Source organism: Aquarana catesbeiana, linkage group LG08 (assembly GCF_042186555.1).
Source record: "Aquarana catesbeiana isolate 2022-GZ linkage group LG08, ASM4218655v1, whole genome shotgun sequence".
In the NCBI taxonomy this organism is placed as follows: Eukaryota; Metazoa; Chordata; class Amphibia; order Anura; family Ranidae; genus Aquarana; species Aquarana catesbeiana.
In genome coordinates, this window is record NC_133331.1 from 284,120,883 (window position 1) to 284,147,644 (window position 26,762).

General features: G+C 44.6%; 1 protein-coding gene across 1 annotated transcript in view; it reads right to left on the minus strand.

Annotated features, from left to right (window-relative positions):
* LOC141106762 (uncharacterized) overlaps positions 1 to 26,762 on the minus strand; it is a 107,492-nt gene that overhangs the window by 34,963 nt on the left and 45,767 nt on the right. The window contains 8 exon segments of the mRNA XM_073597689.1: positions 14,465 to 15,916; positions 17,427 to 17,568; positions 17,685 to 17,782; positions 17,899 to 18,022; positions 18,109 to 18,279; positions 18,413 to 18,532; positions 20,253 to 20,331; positions 25,299 to 26,667. Coding sequence (XP_073453790.1) covers positions 14,465 to 15,916; positions 17,427 to 17,568; positions 17,685 to 17,782; positions 17,899 to 18,022; positions 18,109 to 18,279; positions 18,413 to 18,532; positions 20,253 to 20,331; positions 25,299 to 26,667 — 3,555 coding nt within the window.

Genomic DNA, 26,762 nt, shown 5'->3' on the forward strand with positions numbered 1-26,762 from the left:
AATATAATGGAAAACAAAATGCAAATTGAAATACATTATAATATTTATATACAAGTTACCTATCTATCTATCGTCCACCCACTGATCTACTATCCGTCTACCCATCAATCGTCTGTATCTATCTATCTACAATATATTGTCAAAAGTATTGGGACGCCTGCCTTTACACATAGAACTTTAATGGCATCCCAGTCTTAGTCCGTAGGGTTCAATACTGAGTTGGACCAACCTTTGCAGTTATAACAGCTTCAACTCTTCTGGGAAGGCTGTCCACAAGGTCTATGGGAATGTTTGACCATTCTTCCAGAAGCCCATTTGTGAGGTAAGGCATTGATGTTGGAGGAGAAGGCCTGGCTCGCAGTCTCTGATCTAATTAATCCAAAAGGTATTCTATCGGGTTGAGGTCAGGACTCTGTGCAGGCCAGTCAAGTTCCTCCACTCCAAACTCGCTCATCCATGTCTTTATGGACCTTGCTTTGTGCACTGGTCCAAATAATTTGGTGGAGGGGGGATTATGGTGTGGGGTTGTTTTTCAGGGGTTGGGTTTGGCCCCTTAGTTCCAGTGAAGGGAACACTTAAGGTGTCAGCATACCAAGACATTTTGGACAATTTCATGCTCCCAACTTTGTGGGAACAGTTTGGGGACGGCCCCTTCCTGTTCCAACATGACTGCGCACCAGTGCACAACGCAAGGTCCATAAAGACATAAATGAGCAAGTTTGGGGTGGAGGAACTTGACTGGCCTGCACAGATTCATGACCTCAACCCCCTAGAACACCTTTGGGATGAATTAGAGCGGAGACTGTGAGCCAGGCCTTCTCGTCCAACATCAGTGCCTGACCTCACAAATGCTGTTCTGGAAGAATGGTCAAACCTTCCCATAGACACCCTCCTAAACCTTGTGGACAGCCTTCCCAGAAGAGTTGAAGCTGTTATAGCTGCAAAGGGTGGGCCAACTCAATATCGAACCCTACGGACTGAGACTGGGATGCCATTAAAGTTCATGTGTGTGTAAAGGCAGGCGTCCCAATACTTTTGACAATATAGTCTATCTATCAGGTCTGAATAGAAAGAGTTCCATTTTTGTAGAGACAAGTAAGGATGAGCTCCGGAGTGTTCGCACAGCCCACGTGCAGAGCCCGCCGGGAAGTCGGCACGGCGCTGCGCTAATCACAGGCAGTGAGACATTTCCCGATCTCTGCAGCCGCGCATCAGGACAATGTCTCACTGCCTGTGATTAGCGCAGCGCCGTGCCGACTTCCCGGCGGGCTCTGCACGTGGGCTGTGCGAACACTCCGGAGCTCAACCTTAGAGACGAGTCAGTCCAGAAAATCCAAAAATATCCTGGACTCTGTGTCCTGAGTGACATTGGTGCCTGTATACTAGGGTTACTGCCTCATCCCTTTAATCCCATTAATAATCTGCAATAAATTAGCCTCAGAACCCATGTAATTCATATATGTTCAGGTTTAAAGGGATGAGGTCACAACCCTACTGTATACCCAGCTCCAAATGTCCTCTCAGCCAATCGGATCCCAGGAGAGGAGATGGGGGGTCTTCTAAGGTAACAGCTTTGTGCATTGGCTGTGAGGTGAACTGAAAGACAACTACTCCAAGCCCATCCCAGAGGAGGAGCTGGAAGGTGGGAACTTCTGAGGTAACAGCTGTGCCCATTGGCTGTAGGGTGAACTGAGAAGCAACTATCCTCAACCAATCCCAGGATGGAGCTGGAAGGCGGGAACTTCTGAGGTAACAGCTGTGCCCATTGGTTGTAAGGTGAACTGAGAAGCAACTACCCTCAACCAATCCCAGGAGAGGAGCTGGAAGGCGGGAACTTCTGAGGTAACAGCTGTGCCCATTGGTTGTAAGGTGAACTGAGAAGCAACTATCCCCAACCAATCCCAGGAGAGGAAGTTGGAAGGTGGAAATTTCTGAGGTAACAGCTGTGTGCATTGGCTGTAAGGTGAACTGAGAAAGAACTACCCCAACCAATCCCAGGAGAGGAGCTGGAAGGCGGGAGTCCCTGAGGTAACAGCTCTGTGCATTGGCTGTAAGGTGAACTGAGAAAGAACTACCCCAACCAATCCCAGGAGAGGAGCTAGAAGGCGGGAATCCCTGAGGTAACAGCTCTGTGAGGTGAGTTGAGTGACAGCTTCTCCTCAAACCTCTTCCTGTGGAAACCTATTGGAGCTTCAATATGTGAAGCCCCATCTATCAGTAAATAGAAAACGATACTAAAAACAACCCCTTCCTGTATCTTCTTCAATTTAACGTCTTTCCGCCATGAAAGAACTGTGTGTGGGGATCAGAGGACGGTCCACCTGAGGTAAGATGGCTGCCATTAAGAAAGAGTGAAAGGCCTAGTGGTCCCCATTGCTTTCCAGCATGTTTTTTTTTTTTTTTCTAAATATATCAATAAATATAGATAGAGACAGAGGACATAGACTGACAGAATGTTGAACTTCCTGCAAAGTTTAAATAAGTAATTCCAACCATCTCTATGACTTTGAACACCAGCAGGCTTCAGTTGAATAAAAGCTATCTCCCCTAGCAACAGGTGGGCATGTGTCCCCGCTAGACAAAAGATATCAAGGAACACAACGTGCTCGAGAGATGTCAGAATGCTGCATGAGAAGCCCTAACGAGACATAAAGGCAAGTGGACTGTGTGCATTAGGAGGTGGTACGCCGTCTCCAACTGTCCTTTGACCCTGGATACAGAGCAAGGTAATCCGGCCAGGCAGAGGTCTCTGGTTATCCACCAAGTTTCTGTGAAAAAAAGTGTTTGCCGTCACCCTTGGCAACAGTGGAAAGGTGCCTGTCTCGCCCACAGGCGACTGCCAAAACCTATGTTGTGCCATCTGCGGTTTTGCTCCTTGGGTGAAATAGCAGGTCCAAATGGAGCAGAGGAGATGACCAACTTATCTCAGCCCCAGGGTTCTCAAATGAAAAAGGTGACACCTACAGCCATGGTTGGTAAAACTTTTTGTGACAGACAGCCCCAGTTGGTGAAGGGTATTGGTCCATGGTGGAGCGTATGTGTCCTCCAGACTTTTGTGGTTTAGTAGGTAGACTGGTTGGCTCGTTGTAACTTGCGGCAAAAATAAAAATCCTGCTGCGTTCAGTGGGCAAACGCAAATCATTTAGGTGAGCAGGATTGCGTTGCAGCCAGGTGTGTTGCGGCAGAATGGTGCAGGCTTCTGAGGTTTAAAATAGGCAGGGAGGAGGTGACTTATCGCTTCCTTGTCAACTGCCCTCTGAAAAGCAATCCACATTGGATCGCTTCTCGGAGAGGTGCCAAGTGCTGCCACATGTGGAAACAGGACCCTGATTTCAGTCCTGTGAACAGCCAGATGGCTAGAGCAGCGATTCTCAATCAGGGTTCCTCCAGAGGTTGCTAGGGGTTCCTTCAGCATTGAGCAATTTCTGCCTCTCAGATAAGTTCCCACTGACACCATTGATCTTTTTAGCGATCTGTAAGGAGGTAATTCTTCCCAATGACCACAAGTGTAAGGACCACCCTTCCCACTGACCATCACACTAATGTATCATGAGTTGTAGATTTCTAATTTTTAGAACTATTTCACGGGTTCCTCTGTGTTGAAAAGGTTGAGAAAGGCTAGGCTAGAGGTTTTGCGTTCTAATAACCTCTGTGAAGGTGGACTTTGATGCTTTTTTTTTTCTGTGGATAAAGCGAGCAAAAAAAACCCTTAAATGCATTGGATATACTGGATGATCTGCATATTTAAAGTGGCTTTCACCCTCCCACCCATATTGTTTTTTAAGCTCCTGCGTACCTGGTGGCATGTTCAGCAGATATTCACCCACCCAGCGGATCCAGCGTTGTCCAGCTGAGATCCTCTTCTCTTCTGGTAGAGCTCGATCCCACGATGCCATGTTTTGTTGTGACGTCATCAATAGGCTGCTGGCAACTCTGGTTTCAGCCGGCGCGCCTCCTGATTTGGCACTGATAGGCCCACCTCCTTTCTTGAATGAAAGGCTATACCTCCTGGGATATGTGACATGCATATTCCAAGAGGCAAAGCGAGCACAGTGCATGTCATTCGCCTAGGTAAATTACATGTGGGGGTAGGTGAAGGGACAGACAATTTCATTTAAAAAAGTATATAAAAAAGAAAAAAGCTTGCTATTTATGTAAAGGACCAGAGGAAGGGTAGAGCTGAGGTATACAATTTTGGAGGGTGTAGATCCAATTTATTTTACTGCACAAACATCAAATGCTCATGTAAGTGAATACAATGTCGTTTTATATTTTTAGTGATCGCAAACCTATGAAAAAGATGTCATGATGCTAATTTTCTGCCCTCATTAACCCGACTTAAAGCGGACCTCCACCCAAAAGTGGAACTTCCGCTCATCGGATTCCTCCCCCCCTCCGGTGTCACAATTGGCACCTTTCAGGGGGGAGGGGGTGCAGATACCTGTATAATACAGGTATTTGCACCCACTTCCGGCATAGATATCTGCAGAATCTGCGGGTATTTACGCCACTTCCCGTTCCCCCCTGCTGTCTGCTGGGAGACACACGAGTCCCAGAGACAGCAGGGACCATCCGTATTGCGCTGCGCGACTCGCGCATGCACAGTAGGGAATCGGGAAGTGAAGCCGCAAGCCTTCACTTCCTGATTCCCTTAACGAAGATGGAGGCAGCAGCACCCGAGGACCGAGAGATGGTTAGGCCTCGGGTGCCGACATCGCGGGCGCCCTGGACAGGTAAGTGTCCATGTTTTAAAAGTCAGTAGCTGCAGTATTTGTAGCTGCTGACTTAAAAAAAAAAAAATTTTGGCGGAGCTCCGCTTTAATATTATCCTAATGTTACTCTAACAATTTACGAGTCAGTGGTGCTCAGGGAGAGCAGAGACAAGAGATCCTTCTAATGCCCCATACACACGGTCAGATTTTCTGACAGAAAATGTTCGATGGGAGCTTTTTGTCAGAAATTGCGACCGTGTGTAGGCTCCATCGGACATTTTCCTTCGGAATTTCCGTCACACAAAATTTGAGAGCTGGTTCTCAAATTTTCCAACAACAAAATCCGTTGTCGTAAATTCCAATCGTGTGTACACAATTCCAACGCACAAAGTTTCACGCATGCTCGGAATCAAGCAGAAGAGCCGCACTGGCTATTGAACTTCTTTTTTCTCGGCTCATCGTACGTGTTGTACGTCACCGCGTTCTTGACGTTCGGAATTTAAAAATAAGTGTTCAACTTAATGTGATGATGTCTTCTATGAGTTGCAGCAAAAACAAAAGTGTTCACATTGCACTCTAGTAATATAGAAATGGAGAGATTTTGCGCATCAAATCTATCACCTTAAGGTGTGAACAGTGATGAATACATGTAATGTGAAATAATATTAATAAATGAATATACCAGTGACGTGATATGTAATAAATATCAAAATGAAAAATTCATATAAGAATTCATAATAAAAAGTGAATCAATTAGTGTCCAATATGTAGAAAAAATCTGTGGATAATATGTGCAACCAATTGTGCAGAATCAATAAATAAATATGTCAGTGACGTGACAGAAATAAAATCAAAATGCAGATAAAATAATAATGTTCATAATATTAAATGCATTAGCTGTGTCCCATATATGAAAAAAATACGTGGATAATATGTAGATAGTATGTGAAAAGTCCCGATCTCAGCAGGCTCCCAGAACTCTCACCTTAAGATGGATTAATACAAGCATCGGTGGATCTCTTTAGATGGGCACTGTGTAATATAACGTGATGGTGTCCTGGATTGGGCATCTGCTCTGCTGATGGCTGAATAGTTCTCTCAGTGTGTATAGGATAAACCTATTAGAAAGAATTACCACCTAGGCTCCGTCAGCCCGGTGGGATGGGATGGGGGGAGGCCCCAGATGAAGTCACGTGCGGTGACGTAACGCGTAGGGCGTGGCGGAGAGCAGACGTAAACCGGAAATCACGTAAGGAGGCGCTTCAGACGCCGCTGTTTCTGTTCAATGCGATTTTAAACTTTTTTAAATGTAAGAGACCACTTGTGAGATTATAATAAAACAGTTACATCTAATATACTACACCATTGGAGGCTTCTTTCTCTTCCCTCCCCCCATCCCATCCCACCGGGCTGACGGAGCCTAGGTGGGAATTCTTTCTAATAGGTTTATCCTATACACACTGAGAGAATTATTCAGCCATCAGCAGATGCCCAATCCTGGACATTCATGTATTTTTTTCATATATGGGACACAGCTAATACATTTAATATTATGAACATTATTATTTTATCTGCATTTTGATTTTATTTCTGTCATGTCACTGACATATTTATTTATTGATTCTGCACAATTGGTTGCGCAACGGCGTGTTCAGAGGGTGGTGATAAATGGGGAGTACTCAGAATGGTCAGGGGTGGGTAGTGGGGTTCCCCAGGGTTCTGTGCTGGGACCAATCCTATTTAATTTGTTCATAAACGACCTGGAGGATGGGATAAACAGTTCAATCTCTGTATTTGCAGACAATACTAAGCTAAGCAGGGCAATAACTTCTCCACAGGATGTGGAAATCTTGCAAAAAGACCTGAACAAATTAATGGGGTGGGCGACTACATGGCAAATGAGGTTCAATGTAGAAAAATGTAAAATAATGCATTTGGGTGGCAAAAATATGAATGCAATCTATACACTGGGGGGAGAACCTCTGGGGGAATCTAGGATGGAAAAGGACCTGGGGGTCCTAGTAGATGATAGGCTCAGCAATGGCATGCAATGCCAAGCTGCTGCTAATAAAGCAAACAGAATATTGGCATGCATTAAAAGGGGGATCAACTCCAGAGATAAAACGATAATTCTCCCGCTCTACAAGACTCTGGTCCGGCCGCACCTGGAGTATGCTGTCCAGTTCTGGGCACCAGTCCTCAGGAAGGACGTACTGGAAATGGAGCGAGTACAAAGAAGGGCAACAAAGCTAATAAAGGGTCTGGAGGATCTTAGTTATGAGGAAAGGTTGCGAGCACTGAACTTATTCTCTCTGGAGAAGAGACGCTTGAGAGGGGATATGATTTCAATTTACAAATACTGTACTGGTGACCCCACAATAGGGATAAAACTTTTTCGCAGAAGAGAGTTTAATAAGACTCGTGGCCACTCATTACAATTAGAAGAAAAGAGGTTTAACCTTAAACTACGTAGAGGGTTCTTTACTGTAAGAGCGGCAAGGATGTGGAATTCCCTTCCACAGGCGGTGGTCTCAGCGGGGAGCATTGATAGCTTCAAGAAACTATTAGATAATCACCTGAATGACCGCAATATACAGGGATATGTAATGTAATACTGACACATAATCACACACATAGGTTGGACTTGATGGACTTGTGTCTTTTTTCAACCTCACCTACTATGTAACTATGTAACTATATATATTATCCACTGAGATTTCTACACATTGGACACTAATTGATTAACTTTTTATTATGAACTTTTTATTATGAATTCTTATATGAATTTTTATATGAATTTTTATATAAATTTTTCATCTTGATATTTATTACATATCACGTGTGTATGCAAGACAAGTTTGAGCCAACATCCGTCGGAAAAATCCATGGATTTTGTTGTAGGAATGTCCGATCATGTGTACAGGGCATAAGAGTAATGTTCAATTATATTTATATGGAAAGTATAGAAAAAAGTGTGGTAATCCTATATAGTAATACCTTGGATTACGAGCATAATTAGTTCCAGAAGCATACTTGTAATCCAAAGCACTCATATATCAAAACAGGTTTCCCCATAGGAAATAATGGAAACCCAGATAATCCGTTCCACAGCTGCTGCTGGTCTATGCAGTATTGTATGTGGGCAGAGGTGCGGGGGCGCCGGTGTATGCAGTACCGCATGTGGCCAGAAGTGCGGGGGCGTCGGAGGCACTCGGAGATGCTCGGAGACACTCGGGAACCGAGTGTCTCTGAGTTTCTCCGAGCATCAACGGCGCCCCCACACCTCTGGCCAAATGCAGTACTGCACACCCCAGCGGCTTAAATCCTGCTCATCTTGCGAGACAACGCTCGCAAATCGAGTCAGGCTTAAAAATTTTTTTTAAAATTGCTTGTATTGCAAAACGCTCGTAAACTGCATTACTCGCAATCCGAGGTTCCACTGTACTCACATTCATAAGGTTGCTGGATACCTGCCCTAGGGTAAAGCACCCTATTTCAGCATGTGAAGCATATGACGGTCTCCACGCAGAAGACGGGTTGTTCCATTAAATGCTCGTCTGAACTTTCTGCACTGCTCTAGGTTGTGTTCAGGTCCAGAGAACGATGGTAGAAGGCATGAGGCACCAAAATGAAACCAATTTGCGGTCAGCTGAAGCACCCATTAAAGTTGAACTCCAGGAATTCGGCTACTATGTAAAAACTGCAGGCATACCATGAGTTAAGGCCAAAGAGGTACCTGCCTCAGCTAGACCTATCTCTATTTTTTACATCTGACAGGTTTATTGTGCTCCAGGAAGATACTGGATCTTCCAGAGCTCCAATGCTGCTCACTGTGGTCTCAGCTCCTTCAAGAGCAGAGTCTCTGGAACTGCTATGCTCACTCCTCCCCTCCTTCTGCACATTAACAGAAGTCTCTGTATTATCTGAAATCATTTACAAAATATAAAAGCTTCTATGAATAGGCAGCAGAGGGGAGGGGCATGCATAGCTGTAGTGCGTGTGCTTCTCTCCTGAGTTTATTCCACGGGAGTGCAATAAACCTGCCACATACTGTATAAGTAATAGAGATATGTCCTCCAGGTAACATGCACCTAATTGGACATAACTCAGTGTGCCTAAACCTTTTGCAAAGTATTTGCAGATTTCCTGGAATTCAGCTTTAAACATAAAGGTGCTTCTTCAGGAAGGGCGGTATTTACTGCTCATAAGAACAGGTTAAAACCGCACCATCAACAAATTCTGTGGCTCTTTAGTGGTCACTTTGTCAGTGTGCATTTCCATCAGCACAAAGTATTCTGTCTACTCGGAAACTAAACAAATGAAAGTTGTCATTTATACAAGTTTTCTCACACACAGTATGGGCATACTTACAATTGTAACTCAAAATACATTGTTAGTCCTTTTGAGTATGGGATACTCAGAGATATGTTTTTGCTGCCTAGCCACATTGAAGGGCCCACAACTCAAGGAGTACCTTTAGGCTTTCAAGGGGTATAAATTTCGCATCTGATTTCCTGACTACTTGTGATATTTTCATAGATTTTGATGTTGACACTGGCTGTGATCAGCGACACTAGGAGCGCTGGCACTTGGCTGTGTTTAGCAATGCTGGAAACATTGACACTGGCTGTGATCAGGAACATTGGAAACGCTGGCACTGGCTGTGATCAGGAACATTGGAAACACTGGCACTGGCTGTGTGGTTAGGAACATTGGAAACACTGGCAGTGATCAGGAACATTGGAAACACTGGCACTGGCTGTAATCAGGAACATTGGAAACGCTGGCACTGGCTGTGATCAGGAACATTGGAAACACTGGCACTGGCTGTGATTAGGAACATTGAAAACGCTGGCACTGGCTGTGATCAGGAACATTGGAAACGCTGGCACTGGCTGTGATCAGGAACATTGGAAACGCTGGGACTGGCTGTGATCAGGAACATTGGAAACACTGTCACTGGCTGTGTGGTTAGGAACATTGGAGACACTGGCAGTGATCAGGAACATTGGAAACACTGGCACTGGCTGTGATCAGGAACATTGGAAATGCTAGCACTGGCTGTGATCAGTAGCACTAGGAACACTGGCACTATACCTCCCAACCTTTGAATTTAAGGATAAGGGACAATTGAGGGAGGAAGTACGCGTTCCGCTGCAAAATGTGGTTGTGGCCAAACTCTTAGGAAGACGGGGGTCAGTAGGGCAGAGTACAGGGGTCAGCATGATGGAAGATGGGGTCAGTAGGGCAGGATACAGGGGTCAGCAAAACAGAGGACAGGAGTCAGTAGGGCAGGGTACAGGGGTCAGCAGAACGGAGGACAGGAGTCAGTAGGGCAGGGTACAGGGGTCAGCAGAACGGAGGACAGGAGTCAGTAGGGCAGGGTTCAGGGGTCAACAGGATGGAGGACAGGAATCAGTAGGGCAGGGTACAGGGGTCAGGACAGAAGACAGGGTCAGTAGGGCAGGATACAGGGGTCAGCAGGATGGAAGACATAGGGTCAGTAGGGCAGCAGGACAGGAGTCAGTAGGGCAGGGTACAGGGAGTCAAATCCCCCCCATTTCTCCTCTTTACCAAAATTCCCTCCCCCTCCTAGCTCAAATCCCCCTATTCTTCCTTCTAACAAAAATTCCCCCGTCTATCCCCCTTTACCCTTACACCCCCACAATCTTTTCCCTCTATTACACTGTACACTCCCCAATGGCTGCCTCCCTCCCCCCGGTTACATGGCTCCTCCCAACCAGGTACTTTTAGGCTGACAACAGGTAGCTCCAGCGATCAGTGGGCAGGGCTCATGGATAAGAAGGTGAGAGGGAAGAGAGTAAGGGAGTTGGCCAGTCACGTGAGCCTGGCGGATCCTGTCTGGAACTGCACAGGTGTAAGGGTGGCATCTTTCAGGCATCAGAGTGGCCAGGGGCCAATTACTACCTTGTCCCCCAGTCCAGTCATGTCTCCTCCCTGCCTCTCCCTCCTGTCTGTGTGCAGGAAAGCATCACAGCTAAGAAAGAGGAGGAGGCAGGTTCAGCCACAAGCCAGCACTTAGCTCCACTCCAGGATAAAGCCTTCATTCGCTAGAATGCCAGGACTTGCATCAAGTCCCGGGACAGTCCCGGGGAATCCGGGACGGTTGGAAGGTGTGCTGGCACTGGCTGTGATCAGCAGCGCTGGAAATGCTGCCACTGGCTGTGATTAATTTTCAAATGACATTATGAGATTTTAGTGGCTAGGTTTACATCTGCTTTACCACACTATGCATGAGTTCTATGAATTGCTGTGCTCGAGTAAATATTCGTCAGTTTCAATAAGTTTTTATTCAGATTTGTAAGCATAAAAATACATGACAGCAAGCACAATGTCAGTCAAGAAGAGCGTTCACACACAATCAGGGTACAATACAATAGTGTTCTGGAAGTAGAAGTGTCATACCTATAATCTGTGTTCACCTTATTCTCCAAAGAGAAACCTCTCCCTCCTGTCTGTGTCCAGGAAAGCATCACAGCTAAGAAAGAGGAGGAGGCAGGTTCAGCCACAAGCCAGCACTTAGCTCCACTCCAGGACAAAGCCTTCATTCGCCAGAATGCCAGGACTTGCATCAAGTCCCGGGACAGTCCCGGGGAATCCGGGACGGTTGGAAGGTGTGCTGGCACTGGCTGTGATCAGCAGCGCTGGAAATGCTGCCACTGGCTGTGATTAATTTTCAAATGACATTATGAGATTTTAGTGGCTAGGTTTACATCTGCTTTACCACACTATGCATGAGTTCTATGAATTGCTGTGCTCGAGTAAATATTTGTCAGTTTCAATAAGTTTTTATTCAGATTTGTAAGCATAAAAATACATGACAGCAAGCATAATGTCAGTCAAGAAGAGCGTTCACACACAATCAGGGTACAATACAATAGTGTTCTGGAAGTAGAAGTGTCATACCTATAATCTGTGTTCACCTTATTCTCCAAAGAGAAACCCCCCCCCAAAAACCTTTTAATTTTCTTAGGACAGCAAACTAGGTAGGTAAAGAAATAGGAGAAGTAAGAAAAAACGAAAAGGGACCGTCTGTAATTAGGGGCTGGGGTGAGAAATCTGCTGGGGATGGACATGGGTCCTCTTTAAACTGATAGAGTAACATAATTGACTCATGAAGCATTCAAATAATCAAGAACAAATGGTCAAAGTCCCTTAGATATACAGTATAATGTTCAACCCAGGAGGTCCAGGCCGTTCAGATTTACGTGATTTGTTCTGTAGAATCGCAGACCTCTTTTCCCCTTAACCTCTACATGTAAGGGCAATTCTGACCAGTGACCACCAACGTAAGAGGCCTTACTTCACCAATGTTTAGTGTAAGTGGTTCCTTCACTTACCATCGAGGTAACCGTTCAAATCCTGATAGTATTCTATGGCCCCATGTATCGTCATTGTTGATAATGTGTTACCCACCTTTGTTGTGCATCTACTGTCTCAATGCCCAGTATGCTGCCCGCATATTGGGAAATTTTCACGGTCCCATCTTTGTAAATATTGTGGTAACTCAATACTGTTGCCGCTATTGCACGTATTCCTGCATATTGGTGTAGCACCCTCTAGTGTGTGCCAGAAGTAGTGTAGATGTTAGAATAAGTAAAAGCATAGTTTAGCTCAGGGTAAAGCCTGAGCTATGAAATCTGGGTCAGGGTTACTCAAGTTCAGGGTTGGATGACTCATCTAGGCAGCCCTCTCTGGCACTTCCCCCTGGTCTGGAAGTTTGTAGAAACTTTTAGAATTAGAGGGTGGGAGTTAGGAGGGGCTGTCATGCATATTTATGAGGCCTCAGCCAATCAAAAGTAGAGGGCTGTCAGGGGGGGGGGGCATAGATTACCTCATAAATAGACATGGGCCATGGCAGCAGGGGCAGTCAGGTGGAAGATGGAGATGTAGCGCTAAGGAGGCTGTCCGTGGCCCTCAGGGGTGCCCCCTAGTCTGGAGGGGTGGCCTTCCTTAGACCAGGGCTCAGGTGCAGGTGGATCCTTCTACAACACACGGGAGGAAGCCCTTCCTGGAGGCACAGGAGCAAGAGAGGACAGAAGGGACTACAAAGGGTGTAGACTGCCAATTGTAGTCAGTCTGTCTTGAAGACAGCGGTGTGCTTAAGTCTTCAGCCTTTCCCTAGAGGTCTCCCGAGAGTCAGCCAGGTAGGCTGGTGAGCGTCAGTCTGAAGGACTGGTGCGGAGAGTCTGGAGGGCTGGCAGGGCCTGAAGAGGTGATGCTGGGACCAGTGACCACAGGGAGAAAGTGATGTGAAAGTACAAGCTGTGTCACTCTACTGTTCTACACTTATAGGGGCTGCAAGTCCCAGCCTGTAATGGGCTGCTGCTACATTTGACTGGAGCCTGTCTGATCACAAAGTGATATACAGTGCCTTGAAAAAGTATTCGTACCCCTTGAAATTTTCCACATTTTGTCACGTTACAACCAAAAACGTAAATGTATTTTATTGGGATTTTATGTGATAGACCAACACAAAGTGGCACATAATTGTGAAGTGGAAGAAAAATGATAAATGGTTTTCAAGATTTTACACAAATAAATATGTGAAAAGTGTGGCGTGCATTTGTATTTGGCCCCCATTACTCTGATACCCCCTATTTAAAATCTAGTGGAAACAATTGCCTTTAGAAGTCACCTATGTAGTAAATAGAGTCCTCCTGTGGGTAATTTAATCTCAGCATAAATACAGCTGTTCTGAGAAGCCCTCAGAGGTTTGATAGAGAACCTTAGTGAACAAACAGCATCATGAGGGCCAAGGAACACACCAAACAGGTCAGGGATAAAGTTGTGGAGAAGTTTAAAGCAGAGTTAGGTTATAAAAATATCCCAACCTTTGAACATCTCATGGAGCTCTGTTTATTCCATCATCCGAAAATGGAAAGAGTATGGCACAACTGCAAACCTACGAAGACATGGCCGTCCACCTAAACTGACAGGCCGGGCAAGGAGAGCATTCATCAGGGAAGCAGCGAACAGGCCCATGGTAACTCTGGAGGAGCTGCAGAGATCCACAGCTCAGGTGGGAGAATCTGTCCACAGGACAACTATTAGTCGTGTTCTCCACAAATCTGCCCTTTATGGAAGAGTGACAAGAAGAAAGCCACTGTTGAAAGAAAGCCATAAGAAGTCCCATTTGCAGTTTGCGAGAAGCCACGTGGGGGAGATGAGACCAAAATTTAACATTTTGGCCTAAAATCAAAACACTATGTGTGGGGGAAAACTAACACTGCACATCACCCTGAACACACCATCCCCACCGTGAAACATGGTGGTGGCAGCATCATGTTGTGGGGATGCTTTTCTTCAGCAGGGATAGGGAAGCTGGTCAGAGTTGATGGGAAGATGGATGGAGCCAAATACAGGGCAATCTTAGAAGAAAACCTGTTAGAGTCTGCAAAAGACTTGAGACTGGGGCGGAGGTTCACCTTCCAGCAGGACAACGACCCTAAACATACAGCCAGAGCTACAATGGAATGGTTTAGATCAAAGCATAATCATGTGTTAGAATGGCCCAGTCAAAGTCCAGACCTAAATCCAATTGAGAATCTGTGGCAAGACTTGAAAATTGCTGTTCACAGACGCTCTCCATCCAATCTGACAGATGGACACCCCAATGTGGACCAGAAGACCGGAGTCTCCAATGAATATAAGAAGCTAACTGGTGATTCAGCTCATGAGACTTAACCTTTTGATAGGACGTTCCCCTTTATAAACTCATTTTCAGTTACACAGTTTTACTGACTGAGCAATTGCTTTATTGAGATTCTCATTTGGCGTAAAACATTTCCCACACTCTCAACATGAAATAGGGCGATCCCGAGTGTGAACTTTCTGGTGTCCAACCAGACTTCCTTTCCTAGAGAAACATTTCCCACACTCTGAACATGGAAAAGATTTTTCACCCGTATGAGTACGCTGGTGTCTAAGGAGTATACTTTTCTGAGTAAAACCTTTCCCGCACTCTGAACAGGAAAAAGGACGCTCCCCCGTGTGAATGATCTGGTGTCTAATAAGGTCTCTTTTCTCGGTAAAACCTTTTCCGCACTCTAAACAAGGAAAAGGACGCTCGCCTGTGTGACTTTTCTGGTGCCTAATAAGGTGTCTTTTCTGACTGAAACATTTCCCGCACGCTAAACAGGAAAAAGGGCAATCCTGACTGTGAATTTTCTGGTGCGCAACCAGATTTCCTTTCCTAGAGAAACATTTCCCGCACTCTGAACACGAAAAAGAATTTTCACCCGTGTGAATACTCTGGTGTGTAAGGAGCACACTTTTCTGAGTAAAACTTTTCCCACACTCCGAACAGACAAAAGGACGCTCACCAGTGTGAATTCTCTGGTGCACAATAAGTTGTCCTTTCACAGAAAAACATTTCCCACACTCGGAACATGAAAAAGGGTGCTCACCCGTATGAGTTCTCTGGTGTCTAATAAGGCTTACTTTTTCAGGAAAACATTTCCCGCACTCTACACAGGAAAACGGACGCTCACCGGTGTGACTTCGCTGGTGTATAATAAGGTCTCTTTTCTCAGCAAAACATTTACCGCACTGTGGGCATGGATAAGGGCGCTCACCCGTGTGAATTCTCTGGTGTCTAATAAGGTGTCCTTTCTCAGTAAAACATTTTCCACACTCGGAACAAGTAAACGGACGCTCACCCGTGTGACTTCTCTGGTGTACAGTGAGGTCTCTTTTCTCAATGAAACATTTCCCACACTCCAAGCATGAATAAGGACGCTCACCCGTGTGAATTCTCTTGTGTCTTAGAAGGACTGCGTGCTGAACAAAACCCTTCCCACACTCTGAACATAAAAAGGGACGCTCAATTGAGTCACTTTTCTCATGTGTAACAACTGCTGTGTTCCCACACACCAAACTTGACAATGGAACCTCTACTGTGTGATCTTCAGAACTTAAGGATTCCTTGGAATTAGATGGATCCATTGTTCTTTCTGCACTGTGAGATCTCAGATGGACATCTGGAGTAACAGTATGTGATTGGTCCGAAGATTCCTCAAATTTAGAGGGATCCATTGATTTCTCCAAATGGCAAGGTCTGTAATGTAGGTTTTGAGTAATGGGATTTACTCCTGGAGAATATTGAGTGATGTCATTATGTTCTCCAGATAAGTCTGTAATTAATGGAGGTCTGTCCATGGTATTCCAGATGTGGCTTCCACCTGTTGGGGAGAAATTTTTAAATAAATAAGTATTCTTCTGACATTTAGTTCACCTTCCATATGGTGTACAATATCTCCTCCTCATTTGTTGGGAACGTGACATTATATTGAGGAACGGAGATGGACCTTTCATATGGTGTACAGTATCTCCTCCTCATTTGTTGGGAACATGATGTTATATTGAGGAATGGAGATGGACCTTTCATATGGTGTACAGCAGGGGTCTCCAAACTTTCTAAACAAAGGGCCAGTTTATTGTCCTTCAGACTTTAGGGGGGCCGAACTGTAGCTAGTGGGAGTGGAAATTTTCCTGACATCAGTGCAACTAAACATCGCCACATTTGGTATAAGGGGGAGGAATAGTGCCCCATCGTTGATGTCATTGGGAGAAATGGTGCCCCATTATTGGTGTCAGTTTCAGAAATGGTGCCTCATTGTTGGTGTGAGTAGGCAGAATAGTGTCTCGTATCAGTGGGAGGAAGAGTGCCCCAAGGGCCAGATAAAGGCAAGCAAAGGGCCGCACCCGGCACCCGGGCCGCAGTTTGGAGACCACTGATGTACAGTATCTCCTCCTCATGTGTTGGGAACATGACATTATATTGAGGAATGGAGATGGACCTTTGATATGGTGTACAGTATCTTCTCCTCATTTGTTAAGAACATGACGTTATATTGAGGAATGGAGATGGACCTTTCATATGGTGTACAGTATCTCCTCCTCATTTGTTAAGAACATGACATTATATTGAGGAATGGAGATGGACCTTTGATATGGTGTACAGTATCTTCTCCTCATTTGTTGGGAACATGACGTTATATTGAGGAATGGAGATGGACCTTTCATATGGTGTACAGTATCTCCTCCTCATTTGGTGGGAACATGACATTATATTGAGGAATGGAGATGGACCTTTCATATGGTGTACAGTATCTTCACCTATTTGTTGGTGGTGGTGTTGGTACAATAATATTTTCTTCCTGTTAGCAGTTAAGATTTCCTAATCTTGCCCTTACTGAAGGATGTCAAGTTCTCGTTCTTGATCAGGGAAAGAACAATTGACATGTAACTAGAGGAAGAAGTTTTAACCTCCAAATAAAGAAAAGGTTCTTTGCTGCAAAAGCTTTGAGCATGAGAAAGTGTCTAAAGGGCTCAAAATATTAATACAAAATTTTTTTGGGTGTGTGTTAAAAATATTAATGATTCTTAACATTTGTAAGAAAAAAACTATAGTGGACTATTGGTCATGGGAATTACGTCTTCTGGTATCAGGAAGAAATTCTTTAGTCCTTGTTGGAGCAAATTGGGTCGAGCTTTGTCAGAGTTTCGGCCTTTATCTGGATCAAATGCAGGCTTTGGATTTCTTTTTCTGGTGGGCTGAATGTGATGGACATTTGTCTTTTGTTAACAGGTGATTTTTTTTTAAAATACATACTTTATACTCCTAGAAGTAAAATAAAAATGTGAACTGCTTCTACATCTATTTATCACCTACATCTGTTTATTACTTACTTGTGTCCATATGTAGAGAAGATTCCTCCTGTTTACTTTTCATAATCATCTCCCCCTCCTCCATAGACTGCTGATCTCCACTCACCAACCTCTCTTCTTCTTCATCTTTAACCTCAACTTTCATGTTTTTAGATTCTTCACCCTAAACCACAAAGTCGATAAGATACATTTGTAAAAAGGAAGAAGAGATTACATAGAAAGAATGTCCTCTCATATCTTAGAATGGATTTCTAGGTGTACTTGCTCAGTTCCAACTACCTGATGATGGTGAGGGATGGTGTGACCTTCCTGCATGGAATCCCTGGAATACAGACGACAGGGACATCTCTCTGGTGGGTTCCCATTACTGGATCCATCTGTAGGAAACACACACACTGACTGAATACATTGTTTCTATGTGTTTATCAGATGATGGGGGATCTAGGTGGACCCTCCGTACTGCTCTCTCCTTTACAATGAAGTCTCCTCTTACCTGGTGATGTGAGGGGCGGCTGATTCTCCATCATGACGTCCTTGTAGAGATCCTTGTGTCCTTCTAAATACTCCCACTCCTCCATGGAGAAATAGACAGTGACATCCTGACACCTTATAGGAACCTGACACACACAATGATACAGTCACCATCCAGACACATCCCTTGTCTGTTACTGGATAATGTCCCAGAATTCCCAACACCGCTCACCTCTCCTGTCAGTAGCTCAATCATCTTCTTAGTGGCTTCTAGAATCTTCTTGGCACTGGTTACCTCTGTTGTCAGGCAGTGAGGTGGAGGCACTGTAATGGGTGATGTCCTGTGAAGACGGCTGCTGGGTGTTAATGGATCACCAGATGTTTTTTTGACTACTGTATAATCCTGTGTAAAGAGAAATAGTTACAACTATCACTACACATTTCCCAGAATCCTCCTGACTTGTCCCCATCATCTCTGTATTTTAACTACAGAAAAATAAATCTAATGTCATGTGACCTCCCAGAATCCTCCTCACCTCTCCAGTCAGCAGGTAAATGATTTCCAGGGTGAGATCTAACATCCTATCAGTCACGTGCCTTTGTATTTCATCCATCTTCATTGATGTGGTCATGTGACCTATACAGGACTCTCCTCTCTGTAGACGGATAATAAACTGAGAATTATCTGAACTGTACTGGGATGAAAAATGTCTGCACAGAGTTCCTCCATAGTTCTGACAGGACTGCCTCTTCTTACAGGTCTTGGTATTTAAAAAGTAACAAATTGTATCTAAACCCAAAAACAAAATGTAACGTACAATATTTCAGCTTACAAAGCCTGTGTTCATTTTCTAGTTTCCTTCATTTTCACCTGGAGATCCTACCAGTAACACACTTTCTGTCCCAGGGAGACAGCGATCCCTCACTGTACACAGCATAACAACAACCAGCCAAGACTACAGACACTTCCCCTTCTCCGTAACATAGAAGAGAGGCTCTGCAGTCCAGTTGAATAAATGGTTCTATATTTAGGATGTATTTGATCTATAAACCAAAGGTTCTTGGCCAAAAGAACCCCAAGCAACAACTTGCATCCTGTAGAGAGGAGACTGTCTTGGTAGCTGGAGGTCTGAAAGAAGATCACTTTGAATCCATTAATACTCCAGATGACTGACAATGGTGATAAAATTCCAGGCCCAACATCCTCAGGTTTTCATAATGGCTACAAAAAATTTGGATAAACGGCTCTATATTTAGCATGTATCTGGTCTATAAACCAGAGGCTCCGGATGGACAGTTGGATAAACGGCTCTATATTTAGGATGTATACGGTCTATAAACCAGAGGCTCTGCATGGACAGTTGGATAAATGGTTCTATATTTAGGATGTATCCGGTCTATAAACCAGAGGCTCTGCATGGACAGTTGGATAAATGGTTCTATATTTAGGATGTATCTGGTCTATAAACCAGAGGCTCTGGATGTACTGTTGGATAAATGGCTCTATATTTAGCATGTATCTCGTCTATAAACCAGAGGCTCTGGATGGACAGTTGGATAAATGGTTCTATATTTAGGATGTATCTGGTCTATAAACCAGAGGCTCTGGATGAACAGTTGGATAAATGGTTCTATATTTAGGATGTATCTGGTCTATAAACCAGAGGCTCTGGATGGACAGTTGGATAAATGGCTCTATATTTAGGATGTATCCGGTCTATAAACCAGAGGCTCTGGATGGACAGTTGGATAAATGGTTCTATATTTAGGATGTATCCGGTCTATAAACCAGAGGCTCTGGATGGACAGTTGGATAAATGGCTCTATATTTAGGATGTATCCGGTCTATAAACCAGAGGCTCTGGATGGACAGTTGGATAAATGGTTCTATATTTAGGATGTATCCGGTCTATAAACCAGAGGCTCTGGATGAACAGTTGGATAAATGGCTCTATATTTAGGATGTATCTGGTCTATAAACCAGAGGCTCTGGATGGACAGTTGGCCAAAAGATCCCCAAGCAACATCTCGTAGAGAGGAGACTGTCTTGGTAGCTGGAGGTCTAAAAGAAGATCACTTTGAATCTATTGATACTCTAGGTGATTGACAATGGTGATACTCTGGAATTCGAGGCCCAACAACCTCAGGTTTTTATAATGCCCACAAAAAATTTGGATAAATGGCTCTATATTTAAAATGTATCTGCACTAAAAAAAAAATGACTGAATGTATTTGAATACATATTGTAACCCTCTATATATTATATGTGTATATCATCATCTCTTGGAGATAAAAGACATCACAGTGACTATGGAGGAAGAGGACGGACATGATGGGAGGGTTAATGGGTGTAAATATAAAATAATATCTTATTACCTCCTCTGCTGCCAGTTCCAGCAATGTCTCCTCTCTACTACCTCCCGACTCACCTCTCACCTGGAACTTCCTGTTTATACTTCTACATCACTTCCTGTCTACTCCTTACATCACTTCCTGTCTGTGCAGTCCGCTCATCGTTAGTAAAATCACCGTCTTCTGCAGAATATAGAAATTGCAGCTAACATTATTTTTCACTATTCTGAGGGTGTTATATATGTAATATTCTTGAAAAAGACATTTAAATAAAAATATAATGTAGTTATAAAGTATTATATGTAGAGATTCTACCAGTTATTTCCTGTAATGCCCCGTACACACGGTCGCAATTTCCGTCAGAAAAAGTCCGATGGGAGCTTTTCATCATATATTCTGACCGTGTGTATTCCCCATCGGACTTTTTACGTCGAAAATTCAGACGGACTTAAATAGAGAACATGTTCTATATTTTTTCGATGGAACAAATTCCTATCGGGAAACCCGCTTGTCTGTATGCTGTTCTGACGTACCAAAAATGACGCATGCTCTGAAGCAAGTACGAGACGTCGTACGTGTTGTCCCATCGTACGTGTTGTACGTCAGCGCGTTCTTGACAGTCGGAATTTGGTGTGACCGTGTGTATGCAAGACAGCTTGAGCGGAATTCCGTCGGAAAAACCTTCAGAGTTTATTCCGACAGCAAAACCGGTCGTGTGTACAGGGCATTAGTGTTGCATAAAGCTCAGATCTAAGTGAACAGCCCTGACCAGCAGCTCGCAGCACTCAATGATTCTTATATTCCTGGTACTCACAAAACATGCTCTTTCCGTCCTCCTGATTGTTCTACTGCGGGGAGGATTCTATTACCAATAATGAATGTGGTAAGAAAGAACTTACGGCTCCTCTCAGATCCCAGTGCTTCTGGCGAAAACCTGCAATCTAGCACAAGCCTTATTCCCAGACATCAGTGTCTATAGTTCCTCCCTTTCTCATTACTATCCACCCTACATTGTCTGATGTCCACCTATTGTTCACAATATTTTCTCTGACAATTACCCCCTATCTATCCACACAACATTCTGTGAAAACTTTCTTCTCCACCACCATCCACACTACATTCTCCTACAGCTCTCCCCTCACCATCCACACTACATTCTCAGACAGCTCTCCTCCACCATCCACACTACATTCTCCGACAGCTCTCCTCCCACCATCCACACTACATTCTCCTACAGCTCTCCCCTCACCATCCACACTACATTCTCAGACAGCTCTCCTCCACCATCCACACTACATTCTCCGACAGCTCTCCTCCACCATCCACACTACATTCTCCCACAGCTCTCCTCCACCATCCACACTACATTCTCTGACAGCTCCCCTCCACCATCCACACTACATTCTCCGACAGCTCTCCTCCACCATCCACACTACATTCTCCGACAGCTCTCCTCCACCATCCACACTACATTCTCCCACAGCTCTCCTCCACCATCCACACTACATTCTCTGATAGATCTCCTCCCACCATCCACACTACATTCTCCGACAGATCTCCTCCACCATCCACACTACATTCTCCGACATCTCTCCTCCACCATCCACACTACATTCTCTGACAGCTCTCCTCCCACCATCCACACTACATTCTCAGACAGCTCTCCTCCACCATCCACACTACATTCTCCGACAGCTCTCCTCCACCATCCACACTACATTCTCCCACAGCTCTCCTCCACCATCCACACTACATTCTCTGACAGCTCTCCCCCCACCATCCACACTACATTCTCCGACAGATCTCCTCCACCATCCACACTACATTCTCCGACATCTCTCCTCCACCATCCACACTACATTCTCTGACAGCTCTCCTCCCACCATCCACACTACATTCTCAGACAGCTCTCCTCCACCATCCACACTACATTCTCAGACAGCTCTCCTCCACCATCCACACTACATTCTCCGACAGCTCTCCTCCCACCATCCACACTACATTCTCCGACAGATCTCCTCTACCATCCACACTACATTCTCCGACAGCTCTCCTCCACCATCCACACTACATTCTCCAACAGCTCTCCTCCCACCATCCACACTACATTCTCCGACAGATCTCCTCCACCATCCACACTACATTCTCCGACAGCTCTCCTCCCACCATCCACACTACATTCTCCAACAGCTCTCCTCCACCATCCACACTATATTCTCCAACAGCTCTCCTCCACCATCTACACTACATTCTCCGACAGCTCTCCTCCACCATCCAAACTACATTCTCCAACAGCTCTCCTCCACCATCCACACTACATTCTCCGACAGCTCTCCTCCCACCATCCACACTACATTCTCCGACAGATCTCCTCTACCATCCACACTACATTCTCCGACAGCTCTCCCCCCACCATCCACACTACATTCTCTGACAGCTCTCCTCCACCATCTACACTACATTCTCCGACAGCTCTCCTCCACCATCCACACTACATTCTCCGACAGATCTGCTCCACCATCCACACTGCATTCTCCAACAGATCTCCTCCCACCATCCACACTACATTCTCCGACAGCTCTCCCCCCACCATCCACACTACATTCTCCGACAGCTCTCCACCATCCACACTACATTCTCCGACAGCTCTCCACCATCCACACTACATTCTCCGACAGCTCTCCTCCCACCATCCACACTACATTCTCCAACAGATCTCCTCCCACCATCCACACTACATTCTCCGACAGCTCTCCACCATCCACACTACATTCTCCGACAGCTCTCCACCATCCACACTAAATTCTCCGACAGCTCTCCCCCCACCATCCACACTACATTCTCCGACAGCTCTCCTCCACCATCCACACTACATTCTCCGACAGATCTCTTCCACCATCCACACTACATTCTCCGACAGCTCTCCTCCACCATCCACACTACATTCTCCGACAGATCTCCTCCACCATCCACACTACATTCTCTGATTTCTTGTCACCTCTTTCACCTTGTCACCCAGTGTGTTTGGCATTGTGAACTCTAGGATGTTATGGGCTTCTATTTCTGCATATTACTCCTCTGTCTCTAATATGTTGTCTCTAAACTCCATCATCAATTTCCCCTTGTATCCATGCTTCAGAGAATCTCCCGAGCAGATATTAAATACCTCCTGACTATATGGCATTTATAGTGGCTCCATGTAGACCTATAAGCTGATGTGTGGAAGTGGAACTTCTAGGCTCTCTTTCTCACTAATATGAACAGAAGACGCTCTATGAACTGAGCACAAGTCAATCATCAATCAATTAAGAATTTAGGTTATTTGTAAAAAAAAATAGAACAGAACATTGCAATGCATAGGGTTTTATTGTTTATCATACAAAATCAGAATAAGTGAGTAACGCACAATAAAAAAAGATTGTAAATCAAAAACTGATCTTGCATAATGAATAAAATGACATTTTAAGTATTACATTTATTGCTAACTAGGCATTGGCTGGACCCACCTTTTCAGTAAAGTAAAAAAGAGTAATGGCGTGCAATATCCAAAAGCTACCTATACAAGGAATCATTGGAGAAAGACAAGTCCTGATTGGATACTGTAAGTTATTCTATTGTTCCTGTAATCTATTCTGTATCCAGAAGAATACAAACATAATAGATCAGCCTCCAAGTATGGTTCCTTCATATTCCTGCCCATGTATTGCCACAATTGATTGTATATTGTCCATATATTGGTACGGCTGTCCATGTATTGTCAGAATGACCTCTTCTGTATCCCTATATATTGCAAGCTTTGGCAATCTACTATCACAGTTTAGTCCTATGGTGCCACCTGCATAAGTGTGAGACCAAATCAACCCAGTTTGTTTAGAGGACAGTATTTCTATAAAGTATCCCCTGCCAACATAAGAGGGGCCTTTAAAAAGTTTCCGCAATTTTTTATATTTAATAGAGTTAAAAAAAAGTGCGGAAACTTTTGGAAGAACCTTGGTATAACTATTCAACCACACCTCTATAAGCTCCTGTATTTATGTCAACCCTCCGATCCAGCGCAACCTATATACTGTACACTATATTGCCAAAAGTATTGGGACGCCTGCCTTTACACGCACATGAACTATAATGGCCTCCCAGTCTTAGTCCGTAGGGTTCAATATTGAGTTGGCCCACCCTTTGCAGCTATAACAGCTTCAACTCTTCTGGGAAGGCTGTCCACAAGGTTTAGGAGTGTGTCTATGGGAATGTTTGACCATTCTTCCAGAAGAGCATTTGTGAGGTCAGGCACTGATGTTGTACGAGAAGGCCTCGCTGGCAGTCTCCGCTCTAATTCATCCCAAAGGTGTTCTATCGGGTTGAGGTCAGGACCAGTCAAGTTCCTTCACCCCAAACTCCCTCATCCATGTCTTTATGGACCTTGCTCTGTGTACTGGTCCAAATCATTTGGTGGAGGGGGTATAATGGTGTGGGGTTGTTTTTCAGGGGTTAGGCTTGGCCCCTTAGTTCCAGTGAAGGGAACTCTTAAGGCGTCAGCATACCAAGACATTTTGGACAATTTCATGCTCCCAACTCTGTTGGAACAGTTTGGGGATGGCCCCTTCCTGTTCCAACATGACAGCACACCAGTGCACAGAGCAAGGTCCATAAAGACATGGATGAGCGAGTTTGGGGTGTAGTAACTTGTGACTGGCCTGCACAGAGTCCTGACCTCAACCCGATAGAACACCTTTGGGATGAATTAGAGTGGAGACTGCGAGCCAGGCCTTCTCATCCAATATCAGTGCCTGACCTCTTCAATGCGCTTCTGGAAGAATGGTTAACATAGACACACTCCTAAACCTTGTGGACAGCCTTCCCAGAAAAGTTGAAGCTGTTATAGCTGTAAAGGGTGGGCCAACTCCATATTGAACCCTACAGACTAAGACTGGGATGCCATTAAAGTTCATGTGCTTGTAAAGGCAGGTGTCCCAATACTTTTGGTAATATAGTGTAGCAAGGGACACTCACCTGTGTGAAATATCTTGTATTTTATAAGTATTTCTTTTCTGCTATTGATGTCTTCAAAAAGAATTTTCATCCTTGTGAACTCTCTGGTGTCTAAAAAGTACACTTTTCTGAGTGAAGGATTTCCCGCACTCTGAACATGAATAAGGGCGCTCACCCGTGTGAACTCTCCGGTGTTTACTAAGGTCTCCTTTGTGAATGAAACCTTTACCGCAGTCTGTACATGAGAAACGACGTTCACCGGTGTGAATCCTTCGATGACTAATTAGGTTTCCTTTCTCAGTAAAAGATTTTCCGCACTCTAAACAGGAATAAGGGCGCTTGCCCGTGTGAATTCTCTGGTGGCTAATAAAGTTTCCTTTCTCAGTGAACGATTTCCCGCACTCTGAACACAGATAAGGGCGCTCACCCGTGTGAATTCTCCGGTGTTTAATCAGGTCTCTAATTTGAACAAAACTTTTATCGCACTCTGTGCATGAGAAATGCCGCTCACCCGTGTGGAATTTCTGGTGTCTGAGAAGGTCTCCTTTGTGAACGAAACGCTTCCCGCACTCCGTACACGAGAAAGGGCGCTCACCTGTATGAATTCTCCGGTGTTTCTGAAGTACACTTTTCTGTGTAAAACATTTTCCACACTCTAAACACGAATAGGGATGTTCACCGGCGTGACTGTTCTGGTGGACAACAAGGTCATCTTTCTGAGTGAAACATTTCCCGCACTCTAAACACGAATAGGGACGCTCGCCGTTGTGAGTTCTCCGGTGTATAAGAAGGTTTCCTTTGTCAGCAAAACATTTTTCGCACTCCGAACATGAAAAAATACGCTCACCGGTGTGAGTTCTTTGGTGTATAATAAGCGCCCCTTTCTGAATGAAACATTTCCCGCACTCTGAACATGAATGTGGGCGCTCGCCTGTGTGAATTCTCTGGTGTATAAGAAGGGCTCCTTTCTGAATGAAGCATTTACCGCACTCTGAACATGAATGTGGACGCTCGCCCGTGTGAATTCTCAGGTGCCTATGAAGGCTGCCTTTCGCAGTGAAACATTTCCCGCACTCTGAGCATGAAAAAGGAGGCTCGCCCCGCTGTTTGGGTAGTGCTATGTTTTTAGCGTGAGACTTCTTGCAATCCAAAGGTGACAACAAAAACTCCCCTATGTGACCTTCGTCGCATAAAGAAGACTCCTCGGGGTTGGGTGGATGTGTTGATCGATCCGCACTGTGAGATCTCAGATGGACATCTGAAGTCATAGTATTGGACTGATCAGAAGATTCTTCAAGATTAGAGGATTCCATTATTCCCTGCAAATGGTGAACTATAATGGGAACAATGGGATTCACTCCTGGGGAACATTGTGTGATGTCGTCATTTTCTGCCTTGAAAATTAGAGATAAAATTGAATTTCCTTCTGAACTATTCAGAATGAAAGGTCCATCTGAAAAGAAAAAAAAGAAAAGAAAAAAAAATGAATAAAAAAAGAAAAAAAAAAAAGAAGAATAAAAAAAAGAAAAAAAAAAAAAAAAGAATAAA